Source organism: Crocodylus siamensis, chromosome 2, assembly GCF_052110815.1.
Source record: "Crocodylus siamensis isolate JL-2025a chromosome 2, ASM5211081v1, whole genome shotgun sequence".
NCBI lineage: Eukaryota > Metazoa > Chordata > Crocodylia > Crocodylidae > Crocodylus > Crocodylus siamensis.
This window is the reverse complement of record NC_143396.1, coordinates 67,628,464-67,644,535: the sequence shown is the minus strand read 5'-3', so window position 1 is coordinate 67,644,535 and position 16,072 is coordinate 67,628,464. Positions and strand designations below refer to the sequence as shown.

Genomic DNA, 16,072 nt, shown 5'->3' with positions numbered 1-16,072 from the left:
TCTGAAGTTTTTCTGCTTGAGTATTGCAGATTTTTTTCATTATGGAAATTAAACTGGATGTGAACTGAACATGGAGAAAAGAAAGGGAAAAAGTCTGGCACAGCCACCTGCAGAAAACCCAGCCTTGTTTAATGGAAACATCCTCTATAAACTAAATTGGTTGAAGAATTTTCAGCCACTATACAAGCCAAGTTTAGCTTGCTTGACTCAAGTTTGTTGTCAGAGTTTATTTAGGGCAGGGCCTATTTTATCTCGTATTAAAAACAGCAGTTTCTTAGATTAAAATAATTGCCAGAAAAATATCAAAGGTGGCAAAAAAAAGAAAAAAAAAGTCTTACATGGTCTCTAATTTTTCCTGCTGTAGTAATTCAGAAAGGCCAAGTGCAAGAACATTCAGTGGAAGCCTTACAGCCCAAGTAGACATCCTACATGTGAAGCCATAAAGCTGACTGATACCCCAAGTTTAAAATGAAACTATAATACTGAACTAAAATCAAGTGGTCTCAATCTCTGGGTATAGCGAATAGGGCACAGTTTAAGATGCCACTCAACTTCACATCAATATGGCTGAAGTAAAAGAAATATTTTGCTCCTATATTTTCTTCCTTAAAATGAAGACTTTATGAGGCGGAAGGGGGAAGGAAGAGACACAAAACAATGATTATAACCATTTTTGGTTAAGAGGGAAACACTGGCAGAGTACAATAAAGACACGTTACAGCCTAAAAGTTTTTCAAACTAGGTATATAATTTTTTAAGCAACTTAATCTGCATGTAACTGAGTAGTTCAGTCTGGGAAGGACTGGTAATCCAAAGCTCCTTCCCAGCAAAGATTCGGAGTGCTGTTAAGCACTATTATTGCTATGAAACTGCTAGTTTTAAAAAGGCTTTAAATCCCAAGTATGCTATGGCTTTACTACTAAGATGTAGTCCTCATTTGCTGGAGATCCAAGAATGAAGTGCTACAAACCAAGAAGTTGCTTCTACTATAAACCTGAACAACAGTTATGTGCTCAATTAGACTTTAAACACTGGTAAAAAGACAATTTTCTTAAACAAAGCATAACAATACACTACTCGTTATTTGTATATAAATTAATGTTTCATTATTAACCATTCCAACAAAGAGAAAAGCAAATGTTCAAATATTGCAATCTTAATTTTTTTGCAATTAGTAAGTTGGCATTCATAGCAGACCAAAGAGATAACAGTATTATAGTATTATGATACTATATGCCAACTTTAGAATCAGCTGAAATAAGCCAACTAAGTTTGCCTGACAAACAAACAGCCTGCCAACAAAAAAAAGCTGGCCAAACGTCAACCAAAAAATTTAAGACCTGCTTTATTATAATACCAAAGTAGTACCAAGTGGGTGCTTTTAGCCTAAAGGAACAGGAACAAATCAAGATCCAGAACTCTCTCAAGCAGCAATTTTACCAGTTTACCAATGCTCCTCACTTTTCCCTTACTTCCTGCTTCACTCTCCCCATCTAGGTGCCTTGAGTACAAGTGCTAACTTTTTGTTTTTAACAACAGAAAAATAAAAACTAAGTAGAGTAAATCTGCTGTTACAAAGAGCTCAAAGACTACAGTAGGTCAGAATGTTTAACACCATCTTCAATTCAGGCATTCACTTAGTCCTACAGACTTTGAAGCTTTGGGTTTTCACACAGTTTCCAAACAAATCTTGCTGCAAGGCAATACTCCATATCATGGTGTTAGAGTCCAAGCTTATTTTAGTGGCTGCTGTCATAACAGACAAAGTGCTATCATCAAGACAGCTTTACAAAATTAGTTTGCAAGCTGTTGAATTGTGATTATAAATAAAACACAGTCTTTACCAGTAGTGTAACAGATAATACCTGCCACAAAATAATCTGCCTTTAAGAAATGCATTACTAGCTTAACAAATACCTATATTCCTCCTGGGAGCTGCCTGTGTTGCTCTTTTAGAATGAAAAAGGCAGTCACCCATTTTAATATGCATACAAGTTCTATAGAAGATACCTGTCAAGGGCTGATTGCTGGTCAACACTAATCTTGTAATGGTCTACTTTTTCTAAAAGTGCATTTTTATCAGGTTTATCCTATTAGTTTGTAGTAATGGATCTACCCACATAGACTATTATTAGAATGGAATACTTGGTATTTAATGCATTGTAACTGGACAGCAATTGCTACTTAGCTCCTGGAGGTGGCCCAAAGCCTCCTCATCATGAACTCCTTTCTATTCCTTTAGATTTCTCCTTCACTGAGAGATGAATCCTAGCCTTTGCAAAGAGAAACTGCCTCCAATATAATACTTCACCAACAGCCTTTCCCCAGAAGATGTATTAATTTTTCATAGCCCTGGCAACTACCCCATAAATAAATAAATAATATAGAAAGATCCTGGTATTCTTGTTTTATGCTACTGAAGTAGTAAAGTGATCTGGACATCACTAAAAATACACCACTTCATGAGGATCCCTGTACTACCACCCAATAAATGCCATTTAAAAAGATACATGCAGAAGATGAAGTTAGTAGCTTCCTCATCCAATTTCCAAGTTCTAGAGTTAGATCTGCCAAGCTACTTGATTCAGAACCGAGGCTAACGTAAGTTTTACAATGTGTAATTTGGGGTTCTTGGTATTACTGACATTTAAAAAAGATCAAGTTGCCATAATAAGTGGTTCACTTCAAAAATGAAATCCAAGTTCTAAGCATCAGAACAGGTGTTTGAGTCTACATCCATACAGGAATATCACAAAAATAGGGAAAGCTACTGTAACTGACTAGGAGCAGTAGTTTATCTGTTCAGACCTGGATAGTTTTGCAATAGTCAAACGAAAAGCCTGGCCCTCAATCCAAATTATATCCGCACAGCTAGTTAAAAGTTCCTGAAATTACATTAATTGATGGGTGGAAAAATATTCTAAAGACTTGGGGGCAGGAGAGAAAAGAAACATGGGCGACCCTATTTGCATGTACAGCTTTATAGAAGCTTTTTCTTCCTTCACCTGACATGCAGGAAAACAGCAAGCTTCTCAATATTAAAATCAGTGATCCTATATACCTCCAGTTGGAAGTGTAGCACACCCAGATACAAGTCACACTTACCTCTATTTCCGCAGACTGCATTGCTAGATCACATGGTGGTTTCAAAGCTTTGGGTCTTGTGGCGTACCAATAAGTTGTGAGAGCTGCAAAAGCACCAAATCCCATGAGTGTATTTGTTGGAAGAGTGCGCACATACTGTCTGACATCACCAAGTTCTGGCATTCGTAGATGTCTAAACAATTCGTGTGCTTGCATGGCGATTTGATTCAGTTGTTCCTTAGGTTGGAGTCTGTTGGCACAAGAAAAGGTCACTTACACTAATGTATTAAATTCCCTTTCCATTTGCTCCTCCCTTTCCCCACCATCCCCAAAACAAGAATATACATTAGGTCCTATAAGTGTCCAGATAACGATAAAAGATGATTATTCTCCTAAATAAGGAAGGTCTTAGTAACTGGAGATGAGCAATTCTCCCAAAGCAGTTTTCAGTGACAAGACATATGATTAAGTTCTGTAAGTTTCAGAACATCTAACAAGTGCTTCTGAAGAGCTTGAGCCAGAGGGAGGGAAGAAAACCAATTCTCTACCTCTCACAGAAAAGAGGTTCTGCCTTTGACCCTACAGAAGTTTTGGCATGACTGTCACCAGATAATTCCTAATGTTGAAACTGAAACCCGAAGGAAGTTAGCAAAGTATTCACCTCTTTGCTTAGATGTTATGCCATTGGCAGTGGTGTGTTAGAATACCTCTGTTCTACGACTGTCACCACTGCAACATTTTCCACTTTACAGTTCCAGCAAGATAAGCTTTTTTCCAATAGTGCGTGGGAAGCTCAGTGTAGTGAGTCAGTGTCTGAATTACCAGTACTGATCTCTGTTAAATGCATCTCCATGCCCCAGCATGACACTACAGTTTATTCCAGTTCATAGAGCTGGGTAAAACCTCTTTAATTTTCACTTTAGTGTGGAGGTACATGGCAACATAAACATAGATAAGGAGCATATTTGGTCTGTCACTTATATACGGAAGAAAGAGCACTTGAGGGTAAGCTCTCCACCTGTGCCTGCAAAAGCTGACTGACATGAACATATTACACCCAGAACAGACCATGCAGGGGGTGGGGGAGAAGTGTTGCTGTCAGCTCAGCTGGTGTCCCCTCTATAGCCAAGGTCTCTCAGGACATTAGTCACATGCTGAGGCCTACAGCTCCTGCCCACTAGGCTAAAGGTAACTAGCAGACAAAAATCTTCACTGCTCTTGGGCTGGGAGGGCAGGCCAATGGCAGGAGAGTACATAATCACCCCACCACACAGAAGGGCAATAGGCAACAATGTTAGTTTCAAACTCACAACTGACAGTGACATTCATAAATGCCTGTCACCAGCTCTTGCCTCCTACCACAAGATTGACAATAGGCTTTTAGAGAAAAATGCAGTAGTTTTGCAGCATTTGTCGATTTACAGAATGAAGAGTTGTTTCCACAAATTGACAGTAGACTGTTTTGATTTTGACTGTTGCATTTTACCTAGTATAAAGTTACAGAAGATGAAAAAGAATGCTGAAGCCAGGTGTGTTATGCAATAAAGCTCCAATACTCGAGGACATGAGTATACTCATGTCCACACCGCATGCACACCCAAAAATTTGAAAGCTCCAGTTTTGTAGACTAGAAAACTGCACTTTTAGATTCACACTGCTGCTGACTAGGATCATTCCAGAGGCATGATCCTAGGGCAAGGGAGACTTCAAGAGTTGTATAGCTCCCAAAGTGTCAAAGCTAGCATTTGGGTAAGAATTACCCTGCAAAAACATCATTGAAATATTTCAGAAAGGCAGAAGGGTGGCCTTGCAACTACAGTACCTGGATCAAAACCGAGTTGAATTCACAGTACTGGAAGGACCATGTGACTTTTGGCAAGGCATATATTCTGCATGCACTTCAGTTGTAGGTCTTTCCTCCCTACCTTTGGATTGTTTTTAGGCCACAAGATTATATTACATTTGTGTACTACTTATTAGGATAGCACCCTCATTTTTGTTGTGCTATAGCAATACAAGAACAAAGCTGCAAGCAATTTTAAAAAACTTATTAGGGATTTTATGCTAACTGTGCATAGACCTTTTTACCCTACCCCTTTTACAAATGCAAGTTAAACAGTCCATAATTTAAGAAGCACAACGTAACTGGGTTTTTATACCTAATATTCTTTTATCACAGGAATCTTACCCTGTATGTCTTAAAGTGGGGGCGTTTATAGATCATAGGAAATCATACAAAATTAGGTTTGGAAGGGACTTCAGGAGGTCTTCTAGTCCAAGTCCTTGCTCAAAGCAGAATCATCCCAGGCAAGGTTTTGTCTAGCCAGGTCTTAAGAAAACCCCAAAGGATGGAGAGTCCACAGCCTCTCTGGGTATCCTGTTTCAGTGCCTTACTACCTTCCTGGGGAAAGTGTATCCAACCTAAACTTCCCTTGCTGTAACTTGAAACTGTTGCTCCTTGTTCTGTCATCTGCCATCACTGAGAACAGTCTAGTTCCATCCTGTTTGGAAACACCCTTTAGGTACCTGAAGGCTGTTATTAAACCCCCCCCCCTCAATCTTTTCTTCTCCAGACTAAATAAGCCCAGTTTCCTCAGAAGTCATATCTCCCAGCCACCTCACCATTTTTGTTGCCCTCTGTTGGACTCTCTCCAATTTGTCCACATCCTCTCTCTAGTGGGGGGCCCAAAACTGGACATAGTATTCCAGATGTGGCCTCACCAGTGCCAAACAGAGGGTAATAATCACTTCCCCTTACCTGCTGGCAACAATCCTACCAATGCAGCCCAGTATGCCATTAGCCTTCTTTGGAAGGACACACTGTTTAGATTAGATATTAGGAGGCGCTACTTCACAGTCAGGGTGGCTAGGGCCTGGAACCAGCTTCCAGGGGAAGTGGTGCAGGCTCCTAGCCTGGGGATTTTTAAAAGGAAGTTAGATGAGCACCTTGCCGGGGTCATCTGACCCCGGTGCTCTTTCCTGCTAAGGCAGGGGGTCGGACTAGATGATCTACCTAGGTCCCTTCCGACTCTAGCTACTATGAAACTATGAAACTGTTGGCTCATAGTTAGCATATTGGCCACTGTAATCCCCAGTCTCTCTCTGCAGAGCAGCTGCCCAGCCAGTCAGCCCCCAGCCCGAGATCAGGAGTCATTTGTCAATCCTCACTCACTCAACTGGGGGGGACAGGACAGGACATTGTTTAAGCAAGCAAGCAAATAAACAAACAGAAAGCCACCATCAATGGTGGACCTTCCATGGTCTCACCCTGAAGATTCCTTACCAACTTTCTAGCCCTTCTCTTTCTTGTAGAAAGTTAAGTTTACTCCAAGAATTATAATCTTGTCTGCTCACTATTTGTGAAGGCACTGCTGTCAAGAAGTAACACTGAAGAGTCCCATTTAGACACTACATTAGGGAAGTGTTGCCTACAGGATGCTTCAGGTCTCATAATTCATCTAATGATATTATGTCAAGAGTTTATTGTGCATTTTGTAATTAAGAAATGCCTATGATAGCATAATGTTCACAGGCTGTTCATTTACAAGATTACTGTATTTGATTAGCTACAACTGAGTCTATAACAATGATTTTACATAGGCTTGCAAACTGTAGTGAGGACAACACCAGGAGTATAGCAAGAAAAGCTATAGTTCAAACCACCCAAGAGGCAAGGGTTTTTACTGTTCTCTCTTCTACTGGACAAACTACATAGTGGGGTAGGGGTGCAGAGGGGAGGTTCAAGAATTTTTCAGGCACAAACAAAACCTTTTGTGCCCAAAAGCTTGTTGAACCATCTCCCACAACTATAGTTTGCTGGATAAAAACAAAATAAAAAAAATATCACAAAAAAACCCTTCACCTCTATTTCCTGACCTGGACTATCACAGGTACAGTTAAAAAAAAAATTAACACCTTAAGTTCTATTTCTGAGATTTATATCCCACCCCATCCAAAAGGCTCAGAGCAGCTTACAACAGATAAATAACCCACAAATAACCTATAGGTTATACTCCCCAAACACTGCTAAAAGACAAAAAACAAACAAACCTGAGAACTCAAAGTCCCCTTCACCACATATCCAACTACCACTACCTAAACCCCTGTGCAAGCAAACCTTCCAGGCAATTCCAACCATACTTCCCAACTGCCATTTACATCCTAGTATAAGAAACTGCTGCACTTCCTCCATTCATCCTACCACCTGCCCATCCACTTTTAAAAAGGACAGTGCCAAAAGCATAGTAAGAACAGCTTTATCAAACATAGGGGAACTCCCTAACCACTAGGCTAGACTGAGCTGGGTGCAATATTCCCCCCCAGGTTCAATAGGACTCACGTTTCCCCTTGTCTAGTCCAGCATAGCCTAGCCTGCCAGTTACAGCTCTCTCCTCCACCAGAAAGTTGTACCTTTGAACCACTCAGGCTGAGAAAAGCCTAGATGCCAGATCCTCTACTTTTAAAGAGGTATTCCAATACCTCTTGTGCCATGCAGAAGCTGACAATCCTACCACCATTAAGAGAGAGAACGGCAGTGCTAGGCTCCATGGTATTTTCATTAGGTAAGCTCAGATCACTTGCTGGGATGGGGCTTAGATGACTTTGATACTAGGATGCCTGGTTAGCAAATCATAAAGTAACCTTAAGAGATAGCTAAATGTTTGGCTCAGCTATGTGCCGAAGACAAGGTTACCTTTGTGGGGGACACGCATCACTCCTTAAGCATCTAGGTTTAAGAGTACTTTTCAACAACCAGAGGGCATGCCCAAATTGCTTTCTTGAATTTAAGCACCTATATTTGTTTGTGATTTTTGCTCTCTTTCCTTCCTAACTTTGTACTAAAAAAAAAAAAAACACCCAAAAAACCAAAACAAACAAACAAAAACAAACAAACCAACCATGAATGTTTTGCTCAGTCACCACATTCTTAAGATGCGCGCTTCCATGCCTCTATCACAGGGCTGGGCAAAATACAGCCTGGGGGCCAGATCCAGCCTGCCAGGCCATTTTATCCAGCCCACAGGGCCCCTAAAAAGCATTTAGAAAATTAATATTTATTAAGATTTCTCTCTTGCCTAGCCTACCCACTAGACAACAAGTTTGCTGATCAAAGGCTGGCAAGCAACAAAAGTGTTTGTCTGAAGACAAAGCTGAGTTTCTGTCATTGTTGAAAATGTGAAATTGTGGCAAGACAAGGACAGGTGGCCTACTTCATATTAGCTGGCTAAGAGTACTATTACCGTGACACTACAAAGTTGCAGCGCATGAGGACAGGACACAAGTAGCAAAACCCTTATCTGGAGAAGGCAAGGCACAACAAAAAGATACTAAGTAACAAACATTTATGTCCTTCAAGCCCTTAAGAGGGAGATGGGTCTAGAGTAGAAATTGATCCAAGACCTCCAAACCTTTACCAAAGGCAGTGAATATCAAGATGTTTCCAACTGTCCTCTGGTTCATATGAGCTACTTCTCTCATGTTACTCTAACCCTTCTGCCAAAACCCTGCCACAAGAGCTAGTTAGAAGATACAAGTCACCATCTAAAAAAACTAGTAACTTTAGGCAAACAGCATAAGTTTTCAATACTGGCTGGACAGACAAAATTTGATTTTCTATTTGTGAAAGTGTCCCTCCAACCAACCTCATATTAAATTGTTAAAAAGGTTAACTAGGCAGATAAAGAAAGCTCTCTTCAGACACACACAAGAAAATACTGCAGCATCCAAGACTACAGTACAGCCTGTGTCTTGAAGCAGCAATCCAAGTTGGCAAGATGCTTTCATTCTTTGCTCCTCCTACTCACAGTAGTACAATGGTCTATTTACAAAGGGCTGCAAACTCTCCTATTGTCTATCAATAACCAGACATCATTCGAGTGTAATGAAAGAAAACAGGAGAGCAGCAGTCATCTTTTTTTTTTCCCTTGCAACAAAGAAAAGAACCAATTACTTCTCTTCCTCTCTGTATTTAGATAAGCAAGGCACTAAGCAGAGGTCGATCACATTAAAGGATGCTTCATGGGTTAAAACAGTAAGGGTGGGGTTAGAATTAGATTGCATTGCTCTACTTCCATTAGTGCCCTCCCGCCAAACTGCTTCCAAGAGATCAAGTGGGATTTACAAAGTTAGTTTCCTACCTTCTGTACTATAGGGGGTGGTCAAAAAAATCACCTTAAGGGTATTTGCCTCTGTTTAGGGTAAAGTGCCATTTCACCAGTTACACTGCAAGATATCCCAACAATTCACCTTTCCAGTTTCTTCACTTGAACTGCTACAACTTGCACTACACAATTCCCAAGACATCTCTTGATTGCTCAAGGTCGCAGGCTACAAAAACACTGCATTTGTCCTGGAATAAACCATTTTAATCTCAGGATAAAATGCAATTGTTCAGACATCCAATTCCACTGTGCCAGGACAAAATCTAAGAAGGTTCACAAGACAAGAACTGCTAACAGCTAGTCCCAAAACACTGCAAAGTGTCTGAACGGATATCCTGGGATTGCACCATTGAATCAGTGGCAGAAAACTGCTGGTGCATCACCCTTCTAGTCAGGGTCTAGTGATCCGCTGAATGCATGTACACGCATTCTGAAACTCTTCTGTTACAGGACAAAAAACAGACACAGCTTGCCCTGGGACAAACGCTGTCCTCATTCTCATTCTGCCACAGGCTGGTGATAGATATTGCAAGTGCAGAATAATGTTGAAGCCTAGTGGAAGAGAAGAACATTAGAGAGGGTGCTACAGACACCCCCAGGTAGTGTTTAAAATCTAAAATAATCTAGCCTCTACATTTAACCAATCACTTATGAAAGCATTTCTCTCCCATACCCCGATCCCCCCCAAATTCCTTCTCCTACTCCAAAGGGTTGTAGGAGAATAGTCAAGTGCAGTGACAAGCAAGGGCCTTAAGAGTGCCAAAACAGCTAGAGCAGAGCTGTCCAACTGGCAGCCCATGGTCACATCCAGCCCAAGGGGTTAGCCTGAAGCACTCCCAGGTCCAAGCGTTGCTCCCCCACTACTCTCCTGGTGCTGTTTGACTCCCTCCCTCCCTCAGCTAGGCAGCTTGGGGAGGGGGGGCAGGGAAGAAGAGACATGGGGACCCCACAGGGGTTGACAGAAGCATAGTATGGTGTTGGGGTGGGAGAACCTCCAGGGGGCATGGCATGCAGGGCATTGGCAAAGTGCAGCCCACTGTCACTCAGAAGTTGAACAGCCCTGAACTAAAGGAAAGAGGAACCAAGTCACCTGCTGAACCAGTAGCAAGGAGGGCAGGCAGCCTACAAGCCAATACAGCATAAAATAATGTTCATGTGCTATGTGGACGTAGGCTCCACAGTACTGCAGCACAGGGTTGCTCTACTCTGCTCATGCATCAGGTTCATTGATTTCATATGGCTTTCTGAATTTAATGTAGGACTTGCTCATGTTTGTAATAGAGCAAATGTCAATCTGAGAAAGTTAAGTTGATCATGACAACTCATGAACAGTTAGACTTTCCTCAGCATTATATCTAACAAAACAGCAATGTCCTTAGATCTCCTTCCACTTTTATAGTCATGCATTTCAAGCAGTTTCTCCTGAAGTTACAGGATGGCACCTTTATATTTAACATCAAAATAATTCCCATAAATATTATGGAAAGGTCACTCAAGTTCTGTAAGAGCGACCCGTGTCAATTATGCCCAAGAGCCTTTTGTGCATGTTAAAAACTGTTGGATGGAACTAACAGCACCACACTAAAAATAAATAATTACTTAAATGCTTCTTACTATAAATCACTGATTTGTTTTTGTTCAGAAGAACGTTTCATCCTGACATACTTTTGAGTATGCCAAGCCACTGAACAGTCCCACCAGGATAATGATTAATAGGAAAACAAAAATATCAAACTTATGAACAGCCATTTTGGTGTCAGAATCTATTATTCCAGTTGGAGGTGCTGATTTCTAAGTTTATTCTCAGATCCTGTAGCTAAACTTTTTCCCATTCAACTAAAATCAGATGCACAGTGTAGCCCTACATAGCAGGGCTTGCTTGGTGGCACACACCAGTAGTCTAACTAGACTGTGATATTTTAGCAATTTCAGCAACTTCAGGAAAGAGAGTGCATCAAGCAACAATACTGCCCAGCTGATCATTTGAGACTGTTCATGAGCAGCACATTCTTGCACAACTTATCACCTCCAGTTTAATGGACAAGTTAAACCAATTCAGTCAAGTCAAAAAGTTAAATTAGAACAAGATGCCTTGTTTTCACATGTTTGCACTGCAGTCTCTAGAAAGAAGTCAAGCATTATGGGACCACTCTTCCTCACCATCAAGTGGTCTGACCTCTATCCGTAAGCCTAACATCAGTGATTCTTAATCATGGTACTGCAAGACCCTTAAGTGCTGTGTAAACACCCACACACAATTCATAATATTAAAAAAATTCTGTCCTGCTGTTGTGGTTCTGATGTTTTTGCATAACTGCTCTATTTGTTTCTTCTTCAGAAGACAAAGCCAAGAGCTGGCATTTTCAGAATGCAATGTTTTACTTCCTCCCAAAAACTATGCTGCAGTGAGTATTTAATTTTTTAGTTAGCTAGAACAAGTCTATGCCATGGAAGGGAACACAAAGAGGCCTCCCCTTTAAAAGGGTGAATACACGAGTTACTGGTAGGCTAAGAAGCCTACAGTTTCTGGATTCAAGGACTGCTTCTCATGCTGAGCACTGGGCATCTCTTCTGTCCACTTTTTTTTTTTTTTGTGGAGACAAAAGTACAGAATCATTTTACAAGACAGGGCCTTAGCAGAAGTGGTCATCCTCCTGGGCAGGTCAGCCACTGAGAAGAGTCTTGGGTCCATGGAGAATATTGTTTTTGCTTGTTAGTAAGCAAAAAAAAAAAAAAATTGTCTCGGGGTTAAAAATATTTATCAAAACAGCAGTTAAAGTGAGCTATCAGACTTGGTAGCTTGTGACAGCTTAATTTCCAACAGTCTTTACCCAAAAAGCACTTCAAATAACAAGTTATGTTCAAGTTAAAGACAAACACATGCATTGTGCATTGCAGAAAATAAGAACATAGCCTCCAGCACTGTCAGCCATCCTAGTTCCAGAGGTCAACCTGCAAGCCCCTCCATTCACGCAACAAGGCTTAAGGTTTTCTACATGCCATCTCATGCACTACCTTCTACTTACAATTGGCCAACCGACTTCTCCCATTTGCAAGGGCACTTTTGGGGTAGTTATATTCACCAGTTATATACAATGTATTAAGTATTTTACATAGAATTAATATAGCCTGAAGCCAGAATATGTAACCAAACCATTCTCAGGCCACCAAAAGCCAACAGAGCTGATGTGCAGCAAAACACCTGCTTGCAATTCACTGGCAGAAACAGGGTTTGAGAAGCTACTAGCTACCTGCTTCAGTTAAATGTACTTAATGGATTTCTTAAACCCTACTCTTAAATTCCAAAGTGCATTTTAGCCCAATTCTATTGTCTTCATTCAGTGCAATTCATCTTTCAAGACTACCCAAGACTAACCTATAGCTTTTTTTTGGTCGTTAACAACGCACATAAATTTAAACACATTTACAAATCCTAACAAGCCCCATGAAGTTTGTCATTTTGCAATGGTAAGTGTTACTTGCAGAAGGATCCATGCATACTACCCCCTTCCCCGCCACAAAAACCACCACCAATAAGGAACTCATACCCCGCTCCTTTCCCCTCCCCACATAGCAGATTGATAAGTCACACTTAGGAATCTGAACACAAGGAATTATAGCAAAACTAAAGTTACAAAAAAGCTTCCCTCCATTCTTTCCCCTTTGAATGATTAGGTTTAGTGTGCTCCCCTAGATTAACTGTTATTTGTCTTTGAAGCAAGAGCTAGCACCCTTCTGCTTGTGTGAAATCAATGACCTAGTTACAACCTCATGTTTGTAAAAGTTAGTTGCAAAGCAAACCTACAAGTTTAGATTTAGATGTATTCACTGCAGTTGTCAAGTGTGGCTCAGACCATTTGCTCAAGGGTCTGACTGGGCAACATTATAGATGGTAACTAAGCATTCAGCTTTGTCCTTCCATCAACCACTGTTTGAACTTTATTTAAAACCAAAAAAAACAAACAAACCCTGAACATCCCACTTGTTAAGACTGAGGAATCCTAAGTCTAGACTTGCAAGAATCACTTACCAACAGAAGTGCTCCAACATAACGAGTAACATAGAATGCAAGAGAAGCTATTCAATTACCTGGTACTGTTATTGCCCAACACAACATCAATGAATATGAATCTATGCAATCCTATGCAGCCTACAGCATGCACATACCTAAAGACTACTCGGATCACTTGGGAGTGTACCCTCAAACTACAAGCATGTCAGTACTGCTCAACTGATTTAAGAACAGGTTTAGAGACTACTTATAGCAAATGAGAGCTTAAGCCATTTTGGAAGGCTTTACAATCTAGGTACAGTCACAGAGAGGGCTTGATATGGCAGTGCCTTTAAACTTCAACCTTTCTAATCACAAGATCTGAGCAGCTCATCTTGTAGAGGCACCTTTGGATCCAGCCCTTCCCCCGTCAAGTGTGTCAGTCAAAATAGAGTCCAATATGCCAGAAAGCCCACTGCAGACAGCGATGCAGAAATTCAGAAGACTGTTCAGAAATTATAAAGATGCACTCCTGTAGAACAGCTGAAGTTGAAGATATTGTGCTGGTGCCTTCAAAAAAACAAAACAAAAGACAGCATCAAGTCAGAAGAAAGCTGAAGTTGCTGATTCAGTCCAATAGTGCAGATACTACAGCTGGAGAGTTTAAGATTACAGGCACTAGGAAGCATAATTATAAGCCACCCGTCTTAAACCCCATTTTCCTTATTCCACATCTGAATTTGTGCTTTTGACAACTCCTGGAAGGGCCCATGCATGACATGGGGTGCAACAACCCAGGGAGTAACACATGAACAGTGGCTCACTAGTTAAGTCAAGCAACTAGCTGGCAGCTCTTTCTCCCTGGTTGGAAACAACAGCTCTGGGTGACCTGCAGCAGGCACATCCCCAGCCAGTCAGGCCCTGAAACCAGCCACTCCAAACCCTGCCATCAGCCTCCCTCCACCTGGCTCCCTTTGTGGTAAAACACCCCCACCAGGTCCACAGGAGAGGGGAAGGGAGGGGAGCTGGCTCTCTTCTGGCATCACCACAAACAAGGAGCTTGTTTTTGCCAGCTCGCTCCGCCACTGCCTTTAAAGATGGCTCCAAGGCAGCTTACCCCGAGCCCCCCATCGGGCAAGGAAGTGCCACTGGGAGCGGCGGGGACCTGCACTCCCTCAGGCTGGGGGCACAGGGGGACACTGAGGCTCGGGAGGGCTGCAGTTAAGATGCGAAAGCTTCACGAGCGCGGGTCAGGGGAAGACGCACCGTTACCGGCGGCCCCTGTTCCGACTCCCCCAGCCGCAGCGAAAGGGCTCCCCCCCGGGCCTTGTCGGCTCCCTCCCTGCCCTCTCAGAGAAACGAGGCCGGACCCGTTCCCAACGGCCCGCGGCGCCCACAGGCGGCAACACCTGACCCGACCCAGCCCGGGAGGAGGCGCACGGGGAGCAGCCACCCGGATAACGGCTGTTAGTGGGCGCGCGCACTTACCCACGCAGACACCGCCCGCAACACTCTGCACCCCAGAGCCGGCCCGGCCTATTTAAGCCTCTCACAGCGCGGCCTGCGTGACGCGCACACCGCGTCCGGCTGCGGCTGCGCAGCGCGCACAGGAGCCAGGACACAGCACAGCACCGCACCCGGGGAAGTGGTGTGCTAGGACCCCGTTGGCTGCTTGGCGGGGAGTCCAGGCGGGGCAGGGGGTAGGGCGGCCCCGTCGGCCGCAGCCAATGGCTAGGGCGCGGGGGCGGGGCTAAGAGGGCGGGGCTGCCTCTGACTGGGGGTGACCCGTACGAGGCGCCCCTGGAGACCAGAGTGAAAAGCGCTCCGTCAGCGGAGGGGCGATGCTGGGATCAGTCTTGGGGAGCGCGCCCTCTGCCTCTCCCCCTCCTCCCTTGACAGAGGGTATCAGTGCCCCGCCTGCACATGTTCATCCCCTACCTGCGTGGCTGCTGTAGCGCAGTGAGGCTCAGCCGGGGTGCGGGGCACCCTGGGGCACCTCAAGATACGTTCCAGGGCGCCCCGCAGGGTTAGGACTGCTGAGTGAGCAAACACGACTCACTCAGTAAACCCCAGAGATTTCCAATCATAGTAGAAACACGCTGCCCGGCTGTGGGCTGGGTGGCTTGCCACAGAAAAACACCACACTGCTCTTATGATTTTTCCCTCAGGAAAGAGGTGAAAAGGAAGAGCTGGAGCTTTATGAGGGGTGCCTCGAGCCTTAATGAAGGGGGCCTCATGCCTAAAAAAAAGTTGGGGACCACTGGTAGCGATGCAGGCAAGATTTCAGGGACCACAAGACAGCAGAAAAAGTCCAGCAGACTCAATCCAGGTCTTTATTCAAAAGTTTGGAGAATAAACCTGATGCTGCAAAGGACTAACTAGCCCTTCAGCAGGGGCTGAGAGAGATGGGCAGCACATGGGAAACCCTGGGCATCTTGTAAATAATAAAGCTGTATAAGTAAAAAATATAAGCAAATCTAATAGACACCCTAAGCATATTTCTGGAGGAGGCTGCTCGATTTTCCCACATTCCTAGAAATAAAAGAATGGAGGTTCTTGAGGTATGCTCATAAATGACAAAATCATTTTTGGAGCCTGCTGAGCTTTGGCACAACTCTGTCTTTATGCAATGATATTTTCAGGTATCATAATCTATGTCTTCCTATATTGACATTAAATCACAATAACACCTTGTCCTAAGGGACATGGTACAGATAGGGACTGGTGAAAATGTGGCTTTTTCCTCTTAGTAATATATCAACATAAGAATTGCACAAGGCTCTTGCACTTCAGTATTAAAACATGGCTATGACATACACCACCTTATGAGGGCAGT

The 16,072-nt window shown here is 42.9% G+C and overlaps 1 protein-coding gene across 5 annotated transcripts in view; it reads right to left on the bottom strand.

Moving 5' to 3' along the window:
- Positions 1-14,910, bottom strand: part of ACSL1 (acyl-CoA synthetase long chain family member 1) — a 56,059-nt gene extending 41,149 nt beyond the window's left edge. The window contains exons 1-3 of one of the 5 annotated variants that reach the window (XM_090036104.1): positions 14,725-14,910; positions 13,644-13,806; positions 3,106-3,334 (exon numbers count right to left, since the gene is read on the bottom strand). In XM_090036104.1, coding sequence (XP_089892230.1) covers positions 3,106-3,300 — 195 coding nt within the window. In that variant the 5' untranslated portion in view covers positions 3,301-3,334; positions 13,644-13,806; positions 14,725-14,910. Of the gene's footprint in view, positions 1-3,105; positions 3,335-3,429; positions 3,581-13,412; positions 13,572-13,600; positions 13,807-14,724 lie in introns of those variants that run through there. The other 4 variants (XM_090036101.1, XM_090036100.1, XM_090036102.1 and 1 more) reach the window with 4 other exon arrangements.
- Between the last annotated feature and the right edge of the window lie 1,162 nt (positions 14,911-16,072).